Source organism: Penaeus chinensis, chromosome 21, assembly GCF_019202785.1.
Source record: "Penaeus chinensis breed Huanghai No. 1 chromosome 21, ASM1920278v2, whole genome shotgun sequence".
Classification (NCBI taxonomy): domain Eukaryota; kingdom Metazoa; phylum Arthropoda; class Malacostraca; order Decapoda; family Penaeidae; genus Penaeus; species Penaeus chinensis.
In genome coordinates this window covers 841,691-866,690 of record NC_061839.1, presented here as the reverse complement: position 1 = coordinate 866,690, position 25,000 = coordinate 841,691, and the positions used below count along the sequence as shown (strand labels likewise).

General features: G+C 40.3%; 7 protein-coding genes across 10 annotated transcripts in view; 5 read left to right on the top strand and 2 right to left on the bottom strand.

Moving 5' to 3' along the window:
- The window catches only part of LOC125036749 (mucin-5AC-like), a 1,625-nt gene extending 1,469 nt beyond the window's left edge, over positions 1-156 (top strand). Inside the window, exon 2 of the mRNA XM_047629605.1 lies at positions 1-156. This exon is cut by the window's left edge and continues 1,054 nt beyond it. The gene's annotated coding sequence lies outside the window, so the exon portion shown is untranslated.
- Positions 157-1,956: 1,800 nt separating this feature from the next.
- Positions 1,957-3,657, top strand: LOC125036748 (peritrophin-44-like). Its single transcript, XM_047629604.1, has 2 exons — positions 1,957-2,900; positions 3,061-3,657. Exons 1-2 carry the CDS (start codon positions 2,887-2,889, stop codon positions 3,488-3,490), a joined length of 444 nt encoding a protein of 147 aa, XP_047485560.1. The 5' UTR covers positions 1,957-2,886; the 3' UTR covers positions 3,491-3,657.
- A 1,352-nt stretch (positions 3,658-5,009) lies between these two features.
- LOC125036747 (peritrophin-1-like) lies at positions 5,010-5,986 on the bottom strand. The gene is made up of 2 exons (XM_047629603.1): positions 5,782-5,986; positions 5,010-5,648 (listed from the first exon to the last, which is right to left on the bottom strand). The coding sequence occupies exons 1-2, from the start codon at positions 5,793-5,795 to the stop codon at positions 5,192-5,194; spliced, it is 471 nt and encodes a 156-aa protein (XP_047485559.1). The 5' UTR covers positions 5,796-5,986; the 3' UTR covers positions 5,010-5,191.
- A 787-nt stretch (positions 5,987-6,773) lies between these two features.
- On the top strand, positions 6,774-10,359 carry LOC125036746 (peritrophin-55-like). 2 transcript variants are annotated; one of them, XM_047629602.1, is made up of 3 exons: positions 6,774-7,465; positions 7,612-9,602; positions 9,763-10,359. In XM_047629602.1, the coding sequence occupies exons 2-3, from the start codon at positions 9,589-9,591 to the stop codon at positions 10,190-10,192; spliced, it is 444 nt and encodes a 147-aa protein (XP_047485558.1). In that variant the 5' UTR covers positions 6,774-7,465; positions 7,612-9,588; the 3' UTR covers positions 10,193-10,359. The 2 variants fall into 2 exon arrangements, with proteins under 2 accessions (XP_047485558.1, XP_047485557.1); XM_047629601.1 differs by lacking the exon at positions 9,763-10,359 and having other exon boundaries at positions 7,612-9,551.
- Positions 10,360-13,177: 2,818 nt separating this feature from the next.
- Positions 13,178-17,014, top strand: LOC125036311 (peritrophin-1-like). Of its 2 annotated transcripts, none has more exons than XM_047628796.1 (3): positions 13,178-14,134; positions 14,281-16,270; positions 16,431-17,014. In XM_047628796.1, exons 2-3 carry the CDS (start codon positions 16,257-16,259, stop codon positions 16,858-16,860), a joined length of 444 nt encoding a protein of 147 aa, XP_047484752.1. In that variant the 5' UTR covers positions 13,178-14,134; positions 14,281-16,256; the 3' UTR covers positions 16,861-17,014. The 2 variants fall into 2 exon arrangements, with proteins under 2 accessions (XP_047484752.1, XP_047484751.1); XM_047628795.1 differs by having other exon boundaries at positions 13,282-14,134.
- Positions 17,015-18,874: 1,860 nt separating this feature from the next.
- LOC125036312 lies at positions 18,875-22,522 on the top strand. Of its 2 annotated transcripts, XR_007115890.1 has the most exons (3): positions 18,875-20,114; positions 20,261-22,252; positions 22,413-22,521. XR_007115890.1 is itself a non-coding variant. In XM_047628797.1 (2 exons), the coding sequence occupies exons 1-2, from the start codon at positions 20,092-20,094 to the stop codon at positions 20,715-20,717; spliced, it is 480 nt and encodes a 159-aa protein (XP_047484753.1). In that variant the 5' UTR covers positions 18,875-20,091; the 3' UTR covers positions 20,718-22,522. The 2 variants fall into 2 exon arrangements, 1 of the variants encoding a protein (XP_047484753.1); XM_047628797.1 differs by having other exon boundaries at positions 20,261-22,522.
- On the bottom strand, positions 22,509-23,034 carry LOC125036766 (peritrophin-1-like). Its single transcript, XM_047629645.1, has one exon. It carries the CDS (start codon positions 22,851-22,853, stop codon positions 22,509-22,511), a length of 345 nt encoding a protein of 114 aa, XP_047485601.1. The 5' UTR covers positions 22,854-23,034.
- Positions 23,035-25,000: the final 1,966 nt, after the last annotated feature.

The window sequence follows — 25,000 nt, the reverse complement described above, 5'->3', positions numbered from 1 at the left end:
TGTTCGCCATAGCTATTCGAATTTCTAATCAAATTACAGCTTATGGAGTTATTCTGAATCGCATATTAATAATTAAAACTCTTTTTATTAATATTTTTTTTGTATATTAATTTATTTGTTGAGATGTGTTTTAAGAATAAAATGTTTTATTATTAATGTCTTGTTTCTTTAAAGGTATTAAAATAAAAAAACTATATTCGAAAATTTTATTGATAAAACAACATTACATCGATTGAAATTAATATGAAGAACACAGTTACTGGATAACAGTTGAAAACATAGACAGACAGACAGACAGATCGATAGATATGGATACAGAGCTGCCCACACTCAGGTATACACAAGCACGAGCTAAGGGCATCAAGAGAAGGAATGAATCTGAGGGTACCTGTTGTTGAGTCAAATCTTGAGGTATCCCAGGTTTCTGAGAATGCGCCGACGTCTGAGTGCATAAAGGGATATACCTTTATCTTGTTTTTAAGACACGCAATCAAACGCTTATATTCGCTCTCCGTGTCTCGTTATATGTTAGATTCGCCGAGAAGGGACCATGCAGAGAATGTTGTACTTGTAAATACATTATATACTTATGCTTTCTTTGTTTCTGAATCAGAGAATGTATCTATACTATCCTCTGAAATTACTATAGTAAATTATTACATTATATCTTACACACACACACACACACACACACACACACACACACACACACACACACACACATATATATATATATATATATATATATATATATATATATATATATATACTGGCGTAGTTTTCGATGAATAATTTTTCCTCACGTTTACCCCTTAGGCTCAATCTTTTCCCTTACCTTTAGACTAGTGGTCATTGTATATTATGATGTATTGTAGGAATTAACTCCTTTCTATATGACATCTTTCTCCAACATTATAAGGGAATTTGCTCGTCCGTGGACCTCTCTTGATAAAAGAAAGGTTCTCTCGCCGCTGTCCTCTTCAACCGTCCATCTACTTCTACTGTGAAACCTGTAGAAAAAAAAAAGAAAGAAAAAAAAAACTGATATCTAAATTGATATCTAACAGATTTGCAAAATAATTTCTCAATATGTCATCACACCTTTAATGTATAAGGTGTGTGCGCCGCTAACACGAATGTAGAATATAAACTACCGTAATTTTGGGTACAGTGTTCATTTAAGCAAAACTGATATTTTTATTCATCGTCCGGCTGGTCGTAGCCTCCGCTGCTGCCCAACCCCGTCGACTGCGGCTCCCTCTACATGTGCAGCTGGTACGGGAAGGCCTTCTTGCAATACTGCTCTCATGCTATACAATTCAGCGCCCAAATACAGGTGTGTTATTTCGTCTCCAGTATGACTACAGTTGTACCAAGCAATGGTCTAAATAAATGTTGTGCCAGGCACTGATTTAAATAGTTTACGTTCCAGGAAAATGTTTAGTCAAATATTTCCTTCACTGAATTGATTTTATCAGTATGAGAAATATCTGTTACAGATTACAGAACAAGATCGCTGGGAAATATTTATTTATGATATAAAAGTGAAAAATTAAAGTGTAAAATAACGCTAAATATATATTAAAAAAATGAATAAAAACCTTTTTCCTTGCTCTTCCGTTGCTTATTTGCCGTTTGTTCAGCACGAGTCCCCCGCAGGGAGAACCTTCTTCAACACGAAATCTGGGGATTATTTTGATGTCTGTGTTCTGACATTATTCTTCCGTCTTACAAGGCGAAACTCGTCTACATAAATCCCTTAAAAAGGGGATCTCGTCTGTTAGTTTTGGAAAATCTTCGTCATGAAGTTTCACAGGTGTGTAAATGGCTTCATTGTGCCACACAGTTTATTTCAGACACGTAAATATACAGGATGTACTCCAAACAGAAATGCACCGTGAATCATTACAACCAAGAATATACAATTAAGTGTTCAGTCAGACAAATTAACCAATTCTTCTTCATCTTCGTCAGCTTGGTCGCGTCTCTGTCGCTGCTGGTCGTCGCAGGAGTGAGTCACGGCCTCCCAGCCGCCGTCACGGCCCCTCCTCAGGTGGCCGCTCAGTGCCACTACATGCGAGGGCCGAACCTTCTTTAACTAGTGTTGGTTCGCGTATCCAATGAATATTCGATGATATTTCGTTTTAGACAAGGATCTGAAAAATAGGTCGTGGTAAATATTTTCCTTCTACGAACTTTTATAACCCCATGGATTGCGAGACATACCAAGCAATGGTCTGCATGTTACAGCTGATTATTTCATTCTCCGTCATGCGTTTTGAGCTTTGTGTCCAACCACCTAGTCGCATGCCCGTCTTTTACAGATGTCTTATTTTATCAGTTATTTTCTTCCTTTTTTTGTCATCCTGCTCTAAGGGGTGGCCGTTAATTTTCTGTTGTCATTGGAATTCACAGTCAATATTATATGATACAACATAATCCAATAATCATATACACATACACACACGCACGTGCATGTGTGTATATGTATATATATAAGCATATCCATTCAGCTTTCTATATCTGTCTCTCTATGGAACTGTACTGTCAAAGTCTATATGTATCACAGACGATTTTGTTCCCTGCTCTTCCCTTTGCTTTGTTCACAATTTCCTCTCTCCTTATCCACACAGTGCTTATCAGCTGCTTCCGGGGAGAACCTGGTTCGATGGAGGGATGCCTTGGCTTTTTCTTGATTTCCTTTGACGGCGATACAAGATTAGGAAACGGATTAAAGGGATTATTCTGAGTTCGTCGATGGCTGTGCTTTGACGTCATTCTTCCAACTTATAAGGCGAAACTATCGTCCAGACAAGTCACTCGAAAAGAGGATTTTACAGAACACCAAACGTCTCATTCGTCTGTTTGTTTTGGAAAATCTTCGTCATGAAGTTCCACAGGTGTGTACATGGCTTTTTATGCCACATAGTTTATTCCAGAAACATAAATACTCGTATACAGGTCGTACTACAACCACAAATACACTATTAATCACTAAGACCAAGAATATACAATTAAGTGTCCAGTCAGGCAAATTAACCAATTCTTCATTTCCGTCAGCTTGGTCGCGTCTCTGTCGCTGCTGATCGTCGCAGGCGTGAGTCACGGCCTCCCAGCCGCCGTCACGGCCCCTCCTCAGGTGGCCGCTCAGTGCCCCTACACGCCGGGGCCGATCCCTCTGCTGCTGCCCAACCCCGTCGACTGCGGCTCCTTCTACATGTGCAGCTGGTACGGGACGGCCCTGTTGCAGCACTGTCCGTCTGTGCTGTACTTCAACGCCAAGCTGCAGGTGTGTGACTCTCCTGCAAACGCCAACTGTGTCCAGAGAACCACAGCTGCCCCCGTCTCCAGCACCACTACTGCTGCTTCAATCTCCAATGTGACATCAGCTGTTCCTGTCTCCAACATAACTACAGCTGCCCCAACTACCAATATAACTACAGCTGTTCCAATCCATAATGCGACCGCAGCTGTTATTTCTCCAGCGTGACCACATTTTTTCTGTAACCTCAGCTGCATCCAGCTGCTCCATGCTCCATGTACCCAGTGTTCAGGGCAACCACGCCCGGACCAGACTTCAGAATACGATTACAGCTACTATCAAGATGGTTCCTAATGTGTCATGCATTTACTTTGCAATAAACCTTTTGAAGACAAGCTTTGCCTTTTCCATGCATTCCTTTCGCGATTCTTATGCTCAGCATACATAACTGCGGAAAATACAGTATATGAAGAAATCAACTTTAAAACTTTACAATATAGGCCTTAAACAAAAGCAAAAAATAATTAATATTATGATAGACCTTGGGCCACACAAATAACGATGACAAGTTCAGCTACTTAAACAGATCAACGAAAGAAAAAGAAAATAAGTTATAAGATAAGCATGAAATCGAATTTAATAAAAATTAATCTGTAAAAGACGGGCATGTGGCTAGGTGGTTGGGCACAAAGCTCAACTCCCATGATGAGAATAAAATAATGAACTATAACATGCAGATCAGTATTATGACTCACAATCCATGAGCTTATAAATGCAAGTTCCTAAATCGAAAAATTGATTAAGATCTATATTTCACAGCTACCGACTCAAATATGTATAATTTAAGAATATTTTGTGAACCATCATTGAATTCCCAACCAACACTAGTAAAAGAAGGTTCGTAAATACAACTTTTATATTTTCTGATCCTTGACAAGCCTCGCCACACTCTGTACATATTTTCACACAACATAAAACCCTTTTTCCAGAAACTGTAGTGTAGCGTTTCATGCCACCGATTCCTGTGCTGCACTCACCATCAGAAAACCTGCCGACCAGTTGTCCTTTCGCTAATAAATTCTTGACTAATTTTGTTCTGCAATCATGAACTTGTAATTATCACTTTATTTTGCTTTTCATTACGTTGTCAATCTGGCATTAAACAGTTTCAATCCTTATTTGTTAATTATTTCTTTATTTTGCTTTTAACCCAATCGACCCGTATGGCAAAAATACATGCCGTGCCCAATGTAATATGTCTGTTTACACACAGATGGCTCTACAAGTGTTTAGTCACCAAGGAGTCAGTTATTAGTCCTACCTATCTCACCTGTTTACCCTTTTCCTCAAATTTTGGAAAGGGTCTTTTGCATTATTTTATTGTCTTAAATGTTATCGGGATTTAAATAACAATTTAATAATCATAGCATCAATAACAATAACAGTATCGATGTCAACTGTATTGAAAAAAAAGAACAAAAAAAAAAAACAATCTCGACAAATCCAGGAAAGGGGAAATCAGGATTAGTCACTAAGGCTACTGATAGACTCTTTGGTGGCTGAGCACATGTGGAGCCATCTGTATGTAACAAAAATCAAAAAAAAAAAAAAAAAAAAAAGAGAGAAATACAGGAGACAGAACAAAAATCCGGGGCAGTTTGGTTATTAACCTATTTCTATTCCTCTTCATATAATTTCTTGAGTTTTGTAAGCAAGGAGAAAGAGGATCATGAAATGAACGCGTCCAATCGATAAAGCTTGTATTTAAAACTTTTATTCCAAAATAAATACATAATGTACGAGGAAATGTCTTAACAGCAATTGTAATCCTCCTCTTGAGTTACTCTGGATACTGGAGCAACTGGAGATACAGGAGACTAGACCGACTGAATGCAGTTGCGGCTACACTAGAGTTTTGAACCGCTGCGGTCACAAAGGAGAACGAACAGCAGTGGTCGCATTGGCGATAGGAGCAGGTGTGGTTACATTGCTGATTGGAGAAGCTGTAGTTATATTGGAGGTTGGGACAACTGTAGTTATGTTGGAGACAGAAACAGTTGATGTCACATTGGAGAATGGAGCAGCAGAGGTGGTGCTGGAAACAGGAGCAGCTGTGGTTCTCTGGACACAGTTGGCGTTTGCAGGAGAGTCACACACCTGCAGCTTGGCGTTCAAGTGTAGCATAGGAGGACAGTGCTGCAACAGGGCCGTCCCGTACCAGCTGCACATGTAGAAGGAGCCGCAGTCGACGGGGTTGGGCAGCAGCAGAGGGTACTCTCCCGGCGTGTAGGGGCACTGAGCGGCCACCTGAGGAGGGGCCGTGACGGCGGCTGGGAGGCCGTGACTCACTCCTGCGACGATCAGCAGCGACAGAGACGCGACCAAGCTGGCGGAGACGAAAAAAAGTTCTGTCATTCTGCCTTACAGGATAAGATACCATAAGATAATGTGTGATGAATATGACATATTAATTTCTAAAGCGATTACGATGCATTTATAAATCAAAACCGCTTACACACCTGATGAACTGCATATCTGAAAGTTTCTCACAGATAACAAAAGTAGACGACTGAGAGCCTGACGTTAGGAAAACTTTGTTGTGTTGCTAAAAGTTCTTCTCGAATGCGTTTGTCGGTCGAGCGTCTTACCTTTTAAGAATGAGGAGTGACGTCAAAATACAGACGTCAAGGAACATCGAGTAATTCCCTATAGTACGTTTCGATGACGTCTCAATGAGATAAGATTCCTTAATCGGACCTGTCTCTGGAAAAGCTGATAAGCCCCGATGGAGAGATAGGGAGAGGATGGAATTTGATGTGGATTGCATCAAATTTTTGATTTAAGGACAGTTTTTTTTTTTTTTTTTTTTTGAGTTAACATTTGTGTTGTAGATATTAGTTCAGTGTTGCGAGGAATGTTAATGGCGTTGATGGGTTGAGTGCAAATACTGACAAAATAAAAAATTATTAATGAGAATGATAACAATAGTAAGTTCAGTAATAACGCTAATGACAAAATAAGATAAGCAATGTCTATCGAAACAAACGCACAAACAAACACACAAGCTTCATAAGAACTTATACTTATGACTTGATAACAGGGCTTATTTGTAGGGTTATATGGGCAAGTGAGAATGGTCATCACCCACTACGGAATCCTGAACAGTCATTCCATCCTAAGTATTAGGTACATTTCATCACTCATGGAGTTAATTGTTCTATTTACAGAAAGTATATCTCCTATAGCGATCTTAGTGATTATTGATAACTCTAATAGTACTATGTCTCTAATCGTTAATGCTTTACTTACAAGTCATGGTTAGGATTTAAACTAAGTCTAGTTCACGTATCCTGATCGACCCACGCGTTGCTGACAAAATGTGGCCGGGCTTTACATATTCTCTGACTCTTGATATGCTGTCTCATTTATCCTACGTTTCCGATCAGATTTGTCCCTAATAAAGCAAGAAAATGTTTGCAAATGATCAAGTTTCATACTGCGTTTGTGTTTCATCGTTAGTTATATCTCTACTGTATTATCCATTTTATCCAGATTTCTTAAGAGGGTATTGTAGCCTCTGTTCAGTAATATAAACTTTCATTAATCACTTTACTATTTTTTCATATTTTCCCCAACTAAAAATCTTTTCATCCTTCAATCTTATTCTTTATCTGTTAAGTGGCCATTGTTTTTTGTTGCCTTTGGAATTCACGGTCAAAATTATGATACTAAATAATACAATGATCACTTACACACATAAATACATATACACGCATTCATATACATATATAAATCAATCTATCCATCCGGATATCTATCTGTCTGTCTATGGAACTGTCTACTGTCGGTCTATACGTATCACATACGATTTTGTTTCCTGCTCTTCCCCTCTTTGTTTTGTTTACAATTTGGTCTCATGATTCCTTATCTCCACACTGTGCTTATCAGCTGCTTCCGGGGAGAACCTGATTCGATGGAGGGATGCCTTGGCTTTTTCTTGATTTCCTTTGACGGCGATACAAGATTAGGAAACGGGTTAAAGGGATTATCTTGAGTTCCTCGATGCTCTGACGTCATTCTTCTACCTTATAAGGCGAAACTATCGTCCAGACAAGTCACTCGAAAAGAGGATCTCACAGAACACCAAATATCTCAATCTTGTGTCTACATTAATTTGAAAATGTTCGATATTAAGTTTCACAGGTGTGTAAATGGCTTAAATGTGTCTATTGTGTGCGTATTTATATAGGATACATTACAAACACAAAAACAATGAGTCTTTCCGAACAAGATTGTACAACTGACTGTTCACTCAGGCAAATTAATCAATTCTTCTTCGTCTCCGTCAGCTTGGTCGCGTCTCTGTCGCTGCTGGTCGTCGCAGGAGTGAGTCACGGCCTCCCAGCCGCCGTCACGGCCCCTCCTCAGGTGGCCGCTCAGTGCCCCTACACGCCGGGGCCGATCCCTCTGCTGCTGCCCAACCCCGTCGACTGCGGCTCCTTCTACATGTGCAGCTGGTACGGGACGGCCCTGTTGCAGCACTGTCCTCCTATGCTACACTTCAACGCCAAGCTGCAGGTGTGTGATTCTCCTGCAAACGCCAACTGTGTCCAGAGAACCACAGCCGCTCCTGTTTCCATCACCACCACTGCTGCCTCAATATCTAATATGACTTCAGCTGTTCCAGTCTCCAACGTAACTACAGTTGTCCCAACCTCCAATATAACTACAGCTTCTCCGATCAGCACTGTAACCACACCTGTTACTATCGCCAATGCGACCACTGCTGTTCCTTCTCCTTTGTGACCGCAGCGGTTTCAGTGTAACCGCAGCTGCATTCAGTTGTTCTAATCTCCTGTATCTCCAGTTGCTCCAGTATCCAGAGTAACTCAAAGGGACGATAACAATTGTCATCAAAATGTTTCTTCGTATATCATATTTTATTTCGGAATAAACTTAAAAAAAAAAAAAGAAAAAAAATTGGACGTTCATTTCCTGATTCTTCTTGATTTACAAAACTCAAAAAATAAATCTTATAAACTTTACAAAACAATTGAAGTGAAGAAAGATTAAAGAACATTACACATGGACACTCGTACAATATAATGAAGAGAAAAATAAAGAAATAATTTACAAATAAGAATTAAAGCTGTTGAAAGACAGATTGACAACGTAGTAAAGAGCAAAATAAAGACATAATTACAAGGTCACGATTGCTCTCACTGCAGAATAAGGTCAAGTCAAGAATTTACTGGCGTTAGGAAATCTGAAGACAACCGGTCCCCAGGTCTTCTGAAGGCGAGTGCACCACAGGACTAAGAGGCATGAAACACTGCACTCCATTTTCTGGAAAAAGGGTCGTATGTTGCGTGCAAATATGTGCACAGTGGGACGAGGCTTGTCAAGGATCAGAAAATATGCAAAGATGCATTTATGTACCTTCTTTTACTAGCGTTGGTTCGGGAATTCAAATGACTGCACTGATATTTCGTAAGTTTCAAATATTTGTGTCGGTAGCTGTGAACAATAGGTCTTAATCAATATTGTTCCTTTCAGGAATTTGCATTTATAACCCCATGGATTGTGAATCATAACAAGCAGTGTTCTGTATGCTACGTTGATCATTCCATTCTCCGTTGTGGGTACAGAGCTTCATGCCCAACTATCTAGTCACTTACCCGTCTTCTACAAATGTATGTATTCAATTCGATTTCATTCTTATTTTATCACTTATTTTCTTCTCTTTCTTTCGTCCTCCTGTTTTAAGGAGAGGCCATTATTTTTCTTTAGTTTTCTGTTGCCTTTGAAATTCACGGTCAATATTATATGATACTACATAATCCAATGGTTACATACACATATACACATGCGCGCACGGATGCATATATATGTATATATACACATAAACATACATATAAGTACATCTATCCATCTGGTTATCTATCTATCTGTCTGTCTATGGAACTGTCTACTGTCGCGTTTGTATGTGCCACACACGATTTTGCTTCCTGCTCTTCCTTTTGTTTTGTTTACAATTTGCTCTCATGAATCCTTATCTCCACACTGTGCTTATCAGCTGCTTCCGGGGAGAACCTGGTTCGATGGAGGGATGCCTTGGCTTTTTCTTGATTTCCTTTGACGGCGATACAAGATTAGGAAACGGATTAAAGGGATTATTCTGAGTATGTCGATGGCTGTGCTTTGACGTCATTCTTCCAACTTATAAGGCGAAACTATCGTCCAGACAAGTCACTCGAAAAGAGGATCTTAAAGAACACGAAACGTCTCATTCATCTGTCGACATTTTTAGTTTTGGAGTCTTCGATATGAAGTTTCACAGGTGTGTAATCACTTTTGTCGCATGTAAGTGCTATTTTTCCTGTAATATTTATATACAAGATGTATTACAAACACAAATACACAGTGAGTCATCAAGAACAAGGTTTTACAACTGAATGTTCAGTCAGGCAAATTATCCCATTCTGGTTCGTCTCTATCAGCTTGGTCGCGTGTTTGTCGCTGCTGGTCGTCGCAGGAGTGAGTCACGGCCTCCCAGCCGCCGTCACGGCCCCTCCTCAGGTGGCCGCTCAGTGCCCCTACACGCCGGGGCCGATCCCTCTGCTGCTGCCCAACCCCGTCGACTGCGGCTCCTTCTACATGTGCAGCTGGTACGGGACGGCCCTGTTGCAGCACTGTCCGTCTGTGCTGTACTTCAACGCCAAGCTGCAGGTGTGTGACTCTCCGGCAAACGCCAACTGTGTCCAGAGAACCACAGCTGCCCCCGTCTCCAGCACCACTACTGCTGCTTCAATCTCCAATGTGACATCAGCTGTTCCTGTCTCCAACATAACTACAGCTGCCCCAACTACCAATATAACTACAGCTGTTCCAATCCATAATGCGACCGCAGCTGTTATTTCTCCAGCGTGACCACATTTTTTCTGTAACCTCAGCTGCATCCAGCTGCTCCATGCTCCATGTACCCAGTGTTCAGGGCAACCACGCCCGGACCAGACTTCAGAATACGATTACAGCTACTATCAAGATGGTTCCTAATGTGTCATGCATTTACTTTGCAATAAACCTTTTGAAGACAAGCTTTGCCTTTTCCATGCATTCCTTTCGCGATTCTTATGCTCAGCATACATAACTGCGGAAAATACAGTATATGAAGAAATCAACTTTAAAACTTTACAATATAGGCCTTAAACAAAAGCAAAAAATAATTAATATTATGATAGACCTTGGGCCACACAAATAACGATGACAAGTTCAGTTACTTAAACAGATCAACGAAAGAAAAAGAAAATAAGTTATAAGATAAGCATGAAATCGAATTTAATAAAAATTAATCTGTAAAAGACGGGCATGTGGCTAGGTGGTTGGGCACAAAGCTCAACTCCCATGATGAGAATAAAATAATGAACTATAACATGCAGATCAGTATTATGACTCACAATCCATGAGCTTATAAATGCAAGTTCCTAAATCGAAAAATTGATTAAGATCTATATTTCACAGCTACCGACTCAAATATGTATAATTTAAGAATATTTTGTGAACCATCATTGAATTCCCAACCAACACTAGTAAAAGAAGGTTCGTAAATACAACTTTTATATTTTCTGATCCTTGACAAGCCTCGCCACACTCTGTACATATTTTCACACAACATAAAACCCTTTTTCCAGAAACTGTAGTGTAGCGTTTCATGCCACCGATTCCTGTGCTGCACTCACCATCAGAAAACCTGCCGACCAGTTGTCCTTTCGCTAATAAATTCTTGACTAATTTTGTTCTGCAATCATGAACTTGTAATTATCACTTTATTTTGCTTTTCATTACGTTGTCAATCTGGCACTCAACAGTTTTAATCCTTATTTGTTAATTATTTCTTTATTTTGCTTTTAACCCAATCGACCCGTATGGCAAAAATACATGCCGTGCCCAATGTAATATGTCTGTTTACACACAGATGGCTCTACAAGTGTTTAGTCACCAAGGAGTCAGTTATTAGTCCTACCTATCTCACTTGTTTACCCTTTTCCTCAAAGTTTGGAAAGGGTCTTTTGCATTATTTCATTGTCTTAAATGTTATCGGGATTTAAATAACAATTTAATAATCATAGCATCAATAACAATAACAGTATCGATGTCAACTGTATTAAAAAAAAAAAAAAAAAAAATCTCGCCAATTCAAGGAAAGGGGAAATCAGGATTGGTCACTAAGGCTACTGATAGACTCCTTGGTGGCTGAGCACATGTGGAGCCATCTGTATGTAACAAAAATCACAAAAAAAGAAAAGAAATACAGGAGTCAGAACAAAAATCCGGGGCAGTTGGGTTAATAACCTATTTCTATTCCTCTTTATATAATTTCTTGAGTTTTGTAAGCAAGGACAAAAGAGGATCACGAAATGAATGCGTCCAAAAGATAAAACTTGTATTTATTTTTTTTATTCAAAAATAAATACATAATATACGAGGAAATGTCTTAACAGCAAGTGTAATCCTCCTCTTGAGTTACTCTGGATACTGGAGCAACTGGAGATACAGGAAACTAGACCGACTGAATGCAGTTGCGGCTACACTAGAGTTTTGAACCGCTGCGGTCACAAAGGAGAACGAACAGCAGTGGTCGCATTGGCGATAGGAGCAGGTGTGGTTACATTGCTGATCGGAGAAGCTGTAGTTATATTGGAGGTTGGGACAACTGTAGTTATGTTGGAGACAGAAACAGTTGATGTCACATTGGAGAATGGAGCAGCAGAGGTGGTGCTGGAAACAGGAGCAGCTGTGGTTCTCTGGACACAGTTGGCGTTTGCAGGAGAGTCACACACCTGCAGCTTGGCGTTGAAGTGTAGCATAGGAGGACAGTGCTGCAACAGGGCCGTCCCGTACCAGCTGCACATGTAGAAGGAGCCGCAGTCGACGGGGTTGGGCAGCAGCAGAGGGTACTCTCCCGGCGTGTAGGGGCACTGAGCGGCCACCTGAGGAGGGGCCGGGACGGCGGCTGGGAGTGCGTGACTCACTCCTGCGACGATCAGCAGCGACAGAGACGCGACCAAGCTGGCGGAGACGAAAAAAAGTTCTGTCATTCTGCCTTACAGGATACGATACCATAAGATAATGTGTGATGAATATGACATATTAATTTCTAAAGCGATTACGATGCATTTATAAATCAAAACCGCTTACACACCTGATGAACTGCATATCTGAAAGTTTCTCACAGATAACAAAAGTAGACGACTGAGAGCCTGACGTTAGGAAAACTTTGTTGTGTTGCTAAAAGTTCTTCTCGAATGCGTTTGTCGGTCGAGAGTCTTACCTTTTAAGAATGAGGAGTGACGTCAAAATACAGACGTCAAGGAACATCGAGTAATTCGATGACGTCTCAATGAGTTAAGATTCCTTAATCGGACCTGTCTCTGGAAAAGCTGATAAGCCCCGATGGAGAGATAGGGAGAGGATGGAATTTGATGTGGATTGCATCAAATTTTTGATTTAAGGACAGTTTTTTTTTTGTGTGTTTTTTTCTATTTTTGAGTTAACGACATTTGTGTTGTAGATATTAGTTCAGTATTGCGAGGAATGTTAATGGCGTTGATGGATTAAGTGCAAATACTGACAAAATAAAAAGATATTAATGAGAATGATAACAATAGTAAGTTCAGTAATAACGCTAATGACAAAATAAGATAAGTAATGTCTATCGAAACAAACACACAATCTTCATAAGAACTTATACTTATGACTTGATAACAGGGCTTATTTGTAGGGTTATATGGGCAAGTGAGAATGGTCATCACCCACTACGGAATCCTGAACAGTCATTCCATCCTAAGTATTATGTACATTTCATCACTCATGGAGTTAATTGTTCTATCTACAGAAAGTATATCTCCTATAGCGATCTTGGTGATTATTGATAACTCTAATAGTACTATGTTTCTAATCGTTAATGCTTTACTTACAAGTCATGGTTAGGATTTAAAACTAAGTCTAGTTCACGTATCCTGATCGACCCACGCGTTGCTGACAAAATGTGGCCGGGCTTTACATATTCTCTGACTCTTGATATGCTGTCTCATTTATCCTACGTTTCTGATCAGATTCGTCCCTAATAAAGCAAGAAAATGTTTGCAAATGATCAAGTTTCATACTGCGTTTGTGTTTCATCGTTAGTTATATCTCTACTGTATTATCCATTTTATCCAGATTTCTTAAGAGGGTATTGTAGCCTCTGTTCAGTAATATAAACTTTCATTAATCACTTTACTATTTTTTCATATTTTCCCCAACTAAAAATCTTTTCATCCTTCAATCTTATTCTTTATCTGTTAAGTGGCCATTGTTTTTTGTTGCCTTTGGAATTCACGGTCAAAATTATGATACTAAATAATACAATGATCACTTACACACATAAATACATATACACGCATTCATATACATATATAAATCAATCTATCCATCCGGATATCTATCTGTCTGTCTATGGAACTGTCTACTGTCGGTCTATACGTATCACATACGATTTTGTTTCCTGCTCTTCCCCTCTTTGTTTTGTTTACAATTTGGTCTCATGATTCCTTATCTCCACACTGTGCTTATCAGCTGCTTCCGGGGAGAACCTGATTCGATGGAGGGATGCCTTGGCTTTTTCTTGATTTCCTTTGACGGCGATACAAGATTAGGAAACGGGTTAAAGGGATTATCTTGAGTTCCTCGATGCTCTGACGTCATTCTTCTACCTTATAAGGCGAAACTATCGTCCAGACAAGTCACTCGAAAAGAGGATCTCACAGAACACCAAATATCTCAATCTTGTGTCTACATTAATTTGAAAATGTTCGATATTAAGTTTCACAGGTGTGTAAATGGCTTAAATGTGTCTATTGTGTGCGTATTTATATAGGATACATTACAAACACAAAAACAATGAGTCTTTCCGAACAAGATTGTACAACTGACTGTTCACTCAGGCAAATTAATCAATTCTTCTTCGTCTCCGTCAGCTTGGTCGCGTCTCTGTCGCTGCTGGTCGTCGCAGGAGTGAGTCACGGCCTCCCAGCCGCCGTCACGGCCCCTCCTCAGGTGGCCGCTCAGTGCCCCTACACGCCGGGGCCGATCCCTCTGCTGCTGCCCAACCCCGTCGACTGCGGCTCCTTCTACATGTGCAGCTGGTACGGGACGGCCCTGTTGCAGCACTGTCCTCCTATGCTACACTTCAACGCCAAGCTGCAGGTGTGTGATTCTCCTGCAAACGCCAACTGTGTCCAGAGAACCACAGCCGCTCCTGTTTCCATCACCACCACTGCTGCCTCAATATCTAATATGACTTCAGCTGTTCCAGTCTCCAACGTAACTACAGTTGTCCCAACCTCCAATATAACTACAGCTTCTCCGATCAGCACTGTAACCACACCTGTTACTATCGCCAATGCGACCACTGCTGTTCCTTCTCCTTTGTGACCGCAGCGGTTTCAGTGTAACCGCAGCTGCATTCAGTTGTTCTAATCTCCTGTATCTCCAGTTGCTCCAGTATCCAGAGTAACTCAAAGGGACGATAACAATTGTCATCAAAATGTTTCTTCGTATATCATATTTTATTTCGGAATAAACTTAAAAAAAAAAAAAAAAAAAAATTGGACGTTCATTTCCTGATTCTTCTTGATTTACAAAACTCAAAAAATAAATCTTATAAACTTTACAAAACAATTGAAGTGAAGAAAGATTAAAGAACATTACACATGGACACTCGTACAATATAATGAAGAGAAAAATAAAGAAATAATTTACAAATAAGAATTAAAGCTGTTGAAAGACAGATTGACAACGTAGTAAAGAGCAAAATAAAGACATAATTACAAGGTCACGATTGCTCTCACTGCAGAATAAGGTCAAGTCAAGAATTTACTGGCGTTAGGAAATCTGAAGACAACCGGTCCCCAGGTCTTCTGAAGGCGAGTGCACCACAGGACTAAGAGGCATGAAACACTGCACTCCATTTTCTGGAAAAAGGGTCGTATGTTGCGTGCAAATATGTGCACAGTGGGACGAGGCTTGTCAAGGATCAGAAAATATGCAAAGATGCATTTATGTACCTTCTTTTACTAGCGTTGGTTCGGGAATTCAAATGACTGCACTGATATTTCGTAAGTTTCAAATATTTGTGTCGGTAGCTGTGAACAATAGGTCTTAATCAATATTGTTCCTTTCAGGAATTTGCATTTATAACCCCATGGATTGTGAATCATAACAAGCAGTGTTCTGTATGCTACGTTGATCATTCCATTCTCCGTTGTGGGTACAGAGCTTCATGCCCAACTATCTAGTCACTTACCCGTCTTCTACAAATGTATGTATTCAATTCGATTTCATTCTTATTTTATCACTTATTTTCTTCTCTTTCTTTCGTCCTCCTGTTTTAAGGAGAGGCCATTATTTTTCTTTAGTTTTCTGTTGCCTTTGAAATTCACGGTCAATATTATATGATACTACATAATCCAATGGTTACATACACATATACACATGCGCGCACGGATGCATATATATGTATATATACACATAAACATACATATAAGTACATCTATCCATCTGGTTATCTATCTATCTGTCTGTCTATGGAACTGTCTACTGTCGCGTTTGTATGTGCCACACACGATTTTGCTTCCTGCTCTTCCTTTTGTTTTGTTTACAATTTGCTCTCATGAATCCTTATCTCCACACTGTGCTTATCAGCTGCTTCCGGGGAGAACCTGGTTCGATGGAGGGATGCCTTGGCTTTTTCTTGATTTCCTTTGACGGCGATACAAGATTAGGAAACGGATTAAAGGGATTATTCTGAGTATGTCGATGGCTGTGCTTTGACGTCATTCTTCCAACTTATAAGGCGAAACTATCGTCCAGACAAGTCACTCGAAAAGAGGATCTTAAAGAACACGAAACGTCTCATTCATCTGTCGACATTTTTAGTTTTGGAGTCTTCGATATGAAGTTTCACAGGTGTGTAATCACTTTTGTCGCATGTAAGTGCTATTTTTCCTGTAATATTTATATACAAGATGTATTACAAACACAAATACACAGTGAGTCATCAAGAACAAGGTTTTACAACTGAATGTTCAGTCAGGCAAATTATCCCATTCTGGTTCGTCTCTATCAGCTTGGTCGCGTGTTTGTCGCTGCTGATCGTCGCAGGAGTGAGTCACGGCCTCCTAGCCGCCGTCACGGCCCCTCCTCAGGTGGCCGCTCAGTGCCCCTACACGCCGGGAGAGTACCCTCTGCTGCTGCCCAACCCCGTCGACTGCGGCTCCTTCTACATGTGCAGCTGGTACGGGACGGCCCTGTTGCAGCACTGTCCTCCTATGCTACACTTCAACGCCAAGCTGCAGGTGTGTGACTCTCCTGCAAACGCCAACTGTGTCCAGAGAACCACAGCTGCCCCCGTCTCCAGCACCACTACTGCTGCTTCAATCTCCAATGTGACATCAGCTGTTCCTGTCTCCAACATAACTACAGCTGCCCCAAATACCAATATTACAACAGCTGTTCCAATCCACAATGCGACCGCAGCTGTTATTTCTCCAGCGTGACCACATCTTTTCTGTAACCTCAGCTGCATCCAGCTGGTCCATGCTACACATACCCAGTGTTCAGGGTAACCACGCCCGGACCAGACTTTAGAGTACGATGAGTCACTATCAAGATGGTTCCTAATGTGTCATGCATTAACTCTGCAATGAACTTTTTGAAGACAAGCTTTGCCTTTTCCATGCATTCCTTTCGCGATTCTTATGCTCAGCATACATAACTGCGGAAAATACAGTATATGAAGAAATCAACTTTAAAACTTTACAATATTGGCCTTAAACAAAAGCAAAAAATAATTAATATTATGATAGACCTTGGGCCACACAAATAACGATGACAAGTTCAGCTACTTAAACAGATCAACGAAAGAAAAAGAAAATAAGTTATAAGATAAGCATGAAATCGAATTTAATAAAAATTAATCTGTAAAAGACGGGCATGTGGCTAGGTGGTTGGGCACAAAGCTCAACTCCCACGATGAGAATAAAATAATGAACTAAAACATGCAGATCAGTATTATGACTCACAATCCATGAGTTTATAAATGCAAGTTCCTAAATCGAAAAATTGATTAAGATCTATATTTCACAGCTACCGACTCAAATATGTATAATTTAAGAATATTTTGTGAACCATCATTGAATTCCCAACCAACACTAGTAAAAGAAGGTTCGTATATACAACTTTTATATTTTCTGATCCTTGACAAGCCTCGCCACACTCTGTACATATTTTCACACAACATAAAACCCTTTTTCCAGAAACTGTAGTGTAGCGTTTCATGCCACCGATTCCTGTGCTGCACTCACCATCAGAAGACCTGGGGACCGGTTGTCCTTTCGCTAATAAATTCTTGACTAATTTTGTTCTGCAATCATGAACTTGTAATTATCACTTTATTTTGCTTTTCATTACGTTGTCAATCTGGCATTCAACAGTTTTAATCCTTATTTGTTAATTATTTATTTATTTTGCTTTTAACCCAAACGGCTCGTATGGCAAATATACATGCCGTGCCCAATGTAATATGTCTGTTTACACACAGATGGCTCTACAAGTGTTTAGTCACCAAGGAGTCAGTTATTAGTCCTACCTATCTCACCTGTTTACCCTTTTCCTCAAATTTTGGAAAGGGTCTTTTGCATTATTTTATTGTCTTAAATGTTATCGGGATTTAAATAACAATTTAATAATCATAGCATCAATAACAATGAAGTGAAGTGTAGCATAGGAGGACAGTGCTGCAACAGGGCCGTCCCGTATCAGCTGCACATGTAGAAGGAGCCGCAGTCGACGGGGTTGGGCAGCAGCAGAGGGTACTCTCCCGGCGTGTAGGGGCACTGAGCGGCCACCTGAGGAGGGGCCGTGACGGCGGCTGGGAGGCCGTGACTCACTCCTGCGACGATCAGCAGCAACAGAGACGCGACCAAGCTGGCGGAGACGAAAAAAAGTTCTGTCATTGTGCCTTACAGGATACGATACCATAAGATAATGTGTGATGAATATGACATATTAATTTCTAAAGCGATTACGATGCATTTATAAATCAAAACCGCTTACACACCTGATGAACTGCATATCTGAAAGTTTCTCACAGATAACAAAAGTAGACGACTGAGAGCCTGACGTTAGGAAAACTTTGTTGTGTTGCTAAAAGTTCTTCTCGAATGCGTTTGTCGGTCGAGCGTCTTACCTTTTAAGAATGAGGAGTGACGTCAAAATACAGACGTCAAGGAACATCGAGTAATTCCCTATAGTACGTTTCGATGACGTCTCAATGAGATAAGATTCCTTAATCCTCTCAGCGGACCTGTCTCTGGAAAAGCTGATAAGCCCCGATGGAGAGATAGGGAGAGGATGGAATTTGATGTGGATTGCATCAAATTTTTGATTTAAGGACAGTTTTTTTTTTTTTTTTTTTTTTTTTAGTTAACATTTGTGTTGTAGATATTAGTTCAGTGTTGCGAGGAATGTTAATGGCGTTGATGGGTTGAGTGCAAATACTGACAAAATAAAAAATTATTAATGAGAATGATAACAATAGTAAGTTCAGTAATAACGCTAATGGCAAAATAAGATAAGCAATGTCTATCGAAACAAACGCACAAACAAACACACAAGCTTCATAAGAACTTATACTTATGACTTGATAATAGGGCTTATTTGTAGGGTTATATGGGCAAGTGAGAATGCTCATACCTGAACAGTCATTCCATCCTAAGTATTAGGTACATTTCATCACTCATGGAGTTAATTGTTCTATCTACAGAAAGTATATCTGCTATAGCGATCTTAGTGATTATTGATAACTCTAATAGTACTATGTCTCTAATCGTTAATGCTTTACTTACAAGTCATGGTTAGGATTTAAAACTAAGTCTAGTTCACGTATCCTGATCGACCCACGCGTTGCTGACAAAATGTGGCCGGGCTTTACATATTCTCTGACTCTTGATATGCTGTCTCATTTATCCTACGTTTCCGATCAGATTTGTCCCTAATAAAGCAAGAAAATGTTTGCAAATGGTCAAGTTTCATACTGCGTTTGTGTTTCATCGTTAGTTATATCTCTACTGTATTATCCATTTTATCCAGATTTCTTACGAGGGTATTGTAGCCTCTGTTCAGTAATATAAACTTTCATTAATCACTTTACTATTTTTTAAATATTTTCCCCAACGAAAAATCTTTTCATCTTTCAGTTTTATTCTTTGTCTGTTAAGTGGTGGCCATTGTTTTTTGTTGCCTTTGGAATTCACGGTCAAAATTATGATACTAAATAATACAATGATCACTTACACACATAAATACATATACACGCATTCATATACATATATAAATCGATCAATCCATCCGGATATCTATCTGTCTGTCTATGGAACTGTCTACTGTCGGTCTATACATATCACAGACGATTTTGTTTCCTGCTCTTCCCTTCTTTATTTTGTTTACAATTTGGTCTCATGATTCCTTATCTCCACACTGTGCTTATCAGCTGCTTCCGGGGAGAACCTGGTTCGATGGAGGGATGCCTTGGCTTTTTCTTGATTTCCTTTGACGGCGATACAAGATTAGGAAACGGATTAAAGGGATTATTCAGAGTTCGTCGATGGCTGTGCTTTGACGTCATTCTTCCAACTTATAAGGCGAAACTCTTGTCCTGACAAGTCACTCTAAAAGAGGATCTCACAGAACACCAAATATCTCAATCGTGTGTCTACAATAATTTGAAAATGTTCGATATTAAGTTTCACAGGTGTGTAAATGGCTTAAATGTGTCTATTGTGTGTGTATTTATATAGGATACACTACAAACACAAAAACAATGAGTCTTTACGAACAAGATTGTACAACTGACTGTTCACTCAGGCAAATTAATCAATTCTTCTTCATCTCCGCCAGCTTGGTCGCGTCTCTGTCGCTGCTGGTCGTCGCAGGAGTGAGTCACGGCCTCCCAGCCGCCGTCACGGCCCCTCCTCAGGTGGCCGCTCAGTGCCCCTACACGCCGGGGCCGATCCCTATGCTGCTGCCCAACCCCGTCGACTGCGGCTCCTTCTACATGTGCAGCTGGTACGGGACGGCCCTGTTGCAGCACTGTCCGTCTGTGCTGCACTTCAACGTCAAGCTGCAGGTGTGTGACTCTCCTGCAAACGCCAACTGTGTCCAGAGAACCACAGCCGCTCCTGTTTCTATCACCACCACTGCTGTGTCAATATCTAATATGACTTCAGCTGTTCCAGTCTCCAACGTAACTACAGTTGTCCCAACCTCCAATATAACTACAGCTTCTCCAATCAGCACTGTAACCACACCTGTTACTATCGCCAATGCGACCACTGCTGTCCCTTCTCCTTTGTGACCGCAGCGGTTTCAGTGTAACCGCAGCTGCATCCAGTTGTTCTAGTCTCCTGTATCTCCAGTTGCTCCAGTATCCAGAGTAACTCAAAGGGACGATAACAATTGTCATCAAAATGTTTCTTCGTATATCATATTTTATTTCGGAATAAACTTAAAAAAAAAAAAAAGAAAAAAAATTGGACGTTCATTTCCTGATTCTTCTTGATTTACAAAACTCAAAAAATAAATCTTATAAACTTTACAAAACAATTGAAGTGAAGAAAGATTAAAGAACATTACACATGGACACTCGTACAATATAATGAAGAGAAAAATAAAGAAATAATTAACAAATAAGAATTAAAGCTGTTGAAAGCCATATTGACAACGTATTAAAGAGCAAAAGAAAGAGATAATTACAAGGTCATGATTGCTCTCACTGCAGAATAAGGTCAAGTCAAGAATTTACTGGCGTTAGGAAATCTGAAGACAACCGGTCCCCAGGTCTTCTGAAGGCGAGTGCACCACAGGACTAAGAGGCATGAAACACTGCACTCCATTTTCTGGAAAAAGGGTCGTATGTTGCGTGCAAATATGTGCACAGTGGGACGAGGCTTGTCAAGGATCAGAAAATATGCAAAGATGCATTTATGTACCTTCTTTTACTAGCGTTGGTTCGGGAATTCAAATGACTGCACTGATATTTCGTAAGTTTCAAATATTTGTGTCGGTAGCTGTGAACAATAGGTCTTAATCAATATTGCTCCTTTCAGGAATTTGCATTTATAACCCCATGGATTGTGAATCATAACAAGCAGTGTTCTGTATGCTACGTTGATCATTCCATTCTCCGTTGTGGGTACAGAGCTTCATGCCCAACTATCTAGTCACTTACCCGTCTTCTACAAATGTATGTATTCAATTCGATTTCATTCTTATTTTATCACTTATTTTCTTCTCTTTCTTTCGTCCTCCTGTTTTAAGGAGAGGCCATTATTTTTCTTTAGTTTTCTGTTGCCTTTGAAATTCACGGTCAATATTATATGATACTACATAATCCAATGGTTACATACACATATACACATGCGCGCACGGATGCATATATATGTATATATACACATAAACATACATATAAGTACATCTATCCATCTGGTTATCTATCTATCTGTCTGTCTATGGAACTGTCTACTGTCGCGTTTGTATGTGCCACACACGATTTTGCTTCCTGCTCTTCCTTTTGTTTTGTTTACAATTTGCTCTCATGAATCCTTATCTCCACACTGTGCTTATCAGCTGCTTCCGGGGAGAACCTGGTTCGATGGAGGGATGCCTTGGCTTTTTCTTGATTTCCTTTGACGGCGATACAAGATTAGGAAACGGATTAAAGGGATTATTCTGAGTATGTCGATGGCTGTGCTTTGACGTCATTCTTCCAACTTATAAGGCGAAACTATCGTCCAGACAAGTCACTCGAAAAGAGGATCTTAAAGAACACGAAACGTCTCATTCATCTGTCGACATTTTTAGTTTTGGAGTCTTCGATATGAAGTTTCACAGGTGTGTAATCACTTTTGTCGCATGTAAGTGCTATTTTTCCTGTAATATTTATATACAAGATGTATTACAAACACAAATACACAGTGAGTCATCAAGAACAAGGTTTTACAACTGAATGTTCAGTCAGGCAAATTATCCCATTCTGGTTCGTCTCTATCAGCTTGGTCGCGTCTCTGTCGCTGCTGGTCGTCGCAGGAGTGAGTCACGGCCTCCCAGCCGCCGTCACGGCCCCTCCTCAGGTGGCCGCTCAGTGCCCCTACACGCCGGGGCCGATCCCTCTGCTGGAAACAGGAGCAGCTGTGGTTCTCTGGACACAGTTGGCGTTTGCAGGAGAGTCACACACCTGCAGCTTGGCGTTGAAGTGTAGCATAGGAGGACAGTGCTGCAACAGGGCCGTCCCGTACCAGCTGCACATGTAGAAGGAGCCGCAGTCGACGGGGTTGGGCAGCAGCAGAGGGTACTCTCCCGGCGTGTAGGGGCACTGAGCGGCCACCTGAGGAGGGGCCGGGACGGCGGCTGGGAGTGCGTGACTCACTCCTGCGACGATCAGCAGCGACAGAGACGCGACCAAGCTGGCGGAGACGAAAAAAAGTTCTGTCATTCTGCCTTACAGGATACGATACCATAAGATAATGTGTGATGAATATGACATATTAATTTCTAAAGCGATTACGATGCATTTATAAATCAAAACCGCTTACACACCTGATGAACTGCATATCTGAAAGTTTCTCACAGATAACAAAAGTAGACGACTGAGAGCCTGACGTTAGGAAAACTTTGTTGTGTTGCTAAAAGTTCTTCTCGAATGCGTTTGTCGGTCGAGAGTCTTACCTTTTAAGAATGAGGAGTGACGTCAAAATACAGACGTCAAGGAACATCGAGTAATTCCCTATAGTACGTTTCGATGACGTCTCAATGAGTTAAGATTCCTTAATCGGACCTGTCTCTGGAAAAGCTGATAAGCCCCGATGGAGAGATAGGGAGAGGATGGAATTTGATGTGGATTGCATCAAATTTTTGATTTAAGGACAGTTTTTTTTTTGTGTGTTTTTTTCTATTTTTGAGTTAACGACATTTGTGTTGTAGATATTAGTTCAGTATTGCGAGGAATGTTAATGGCGTTGATGGATTAAGTGCAAATACTGACAAAATAAAAAGATATTAATGAGAATGATAACAATAGTAAGTTCAGTAATAACGCTAATGACAAAATAAGATAAGTAATGTCTATCGAAACAAACACACAATCTTCATAAGAACTTATACTTATGACTTGATAACAGGGCTTATTTGTAGGGTTATATGGGCAAGTGAGAATGGTCATCACCCACTACGGAATCCTGAACAGTCATTCCATCCTAAGTATTATGTACATTTCATCACTCATGGAGTTAATTGTTCTATCTACAGAAAGTATATCTCCTATAGCGATCTTGGTGATTATTGATAACTCTAATAGTACTATGTTTCTAATCGTTAATGCTTTACTTACAAGTCATGGTTAGGATTTAAAACTAAGTCTAGTTCACGTATCCTGATCGACCCACGCGTTGCTGACAAAATGTGGCCGGGCTTTACATATTCTCTGACTCTTGATATGCTGTCTCATTTATCCTACGTTTCTGATCAGATTCGTCCCTAATAAAGCAAGAAAATGTTTGCAAATGATCAAGTTTCATACTGCGTTTGTGTTTCATCGTTAGTTATATCTCTACTGTATTATCCATTTTATCCAGATTTCTTAAGAGGGTATTGTAGCCTCTGTTCAGTAATATAAACTTTCATTAATCACTTTACTATTTTTTCATATTTTCCCCAACTAAAAATCTTTTCATCCTTCAATCTTATTCTTTATCTGTTAAGTGGCCATTGTTTTTTGTTGCCTTTGGAATTCACGGTCAAAATTATGATACTAAATAATACAATGATCACTTACACACATAAATACATATACACGCATTCATATACATATATAAATCAATCTATCCATCCGGATATCTATCTGTCTGTCTATGGAACTGTCTACTGTCGGTCTATACGTATCACATACGATTTTGTTTCCTGCTCTTCCCCTCTTTGTTTTGTTTACAATTTGGTCTCATGATTCCTTATCTCCACACTGTGCTTATCAGCTGCTTCCGGGGAGAACCTGATTCGATGGAGGGATGCCTTGGCTTTTTCTTGATTTCCTTTGACGGCGATACAAGATTAGGAAACGGGTTAAAGGGATTATCTTGAGTTCCTCGATGCTCTGACGTCATTCTTCTACCTTATAAGGCGAAACTATCGTCCAGACAAGTCACTCGAAAAGAGGATCTCACAGAACACCAAATATCTCAATCTTGTGTCTACATTAATTTGAAAATGTTCGATATTAAGTTTCACAGGTGTGTAAATGGCTTAAATGTGTCTATTGTGTGCGTATTTATATAGGATACATTACAAACACAAAAACAATGAGTCTTTCCGAACAAGATTGTACAACTGACTGTTCACTCAGGCAAATTAATCAATTCTTCTTCGTCTCCGTCAGCTTGGTCGCGTCTCTGTCGCTGCTGGTCGTCGCAGGAGTGAGTCACGGCCTCCCAGCCGCCGTCACGGCCCCTCCTCAGGTGGCCGCTCAGTGCCCCTACACGCCGGGGCCGATCCCTCTGCTGCTGCCCAACCCCGTCGACTGCGGCTCCTTCTACATGTGCAGCTGGTACGGGACGGCCCTGAATCATCCATACACACATACCCTACCCT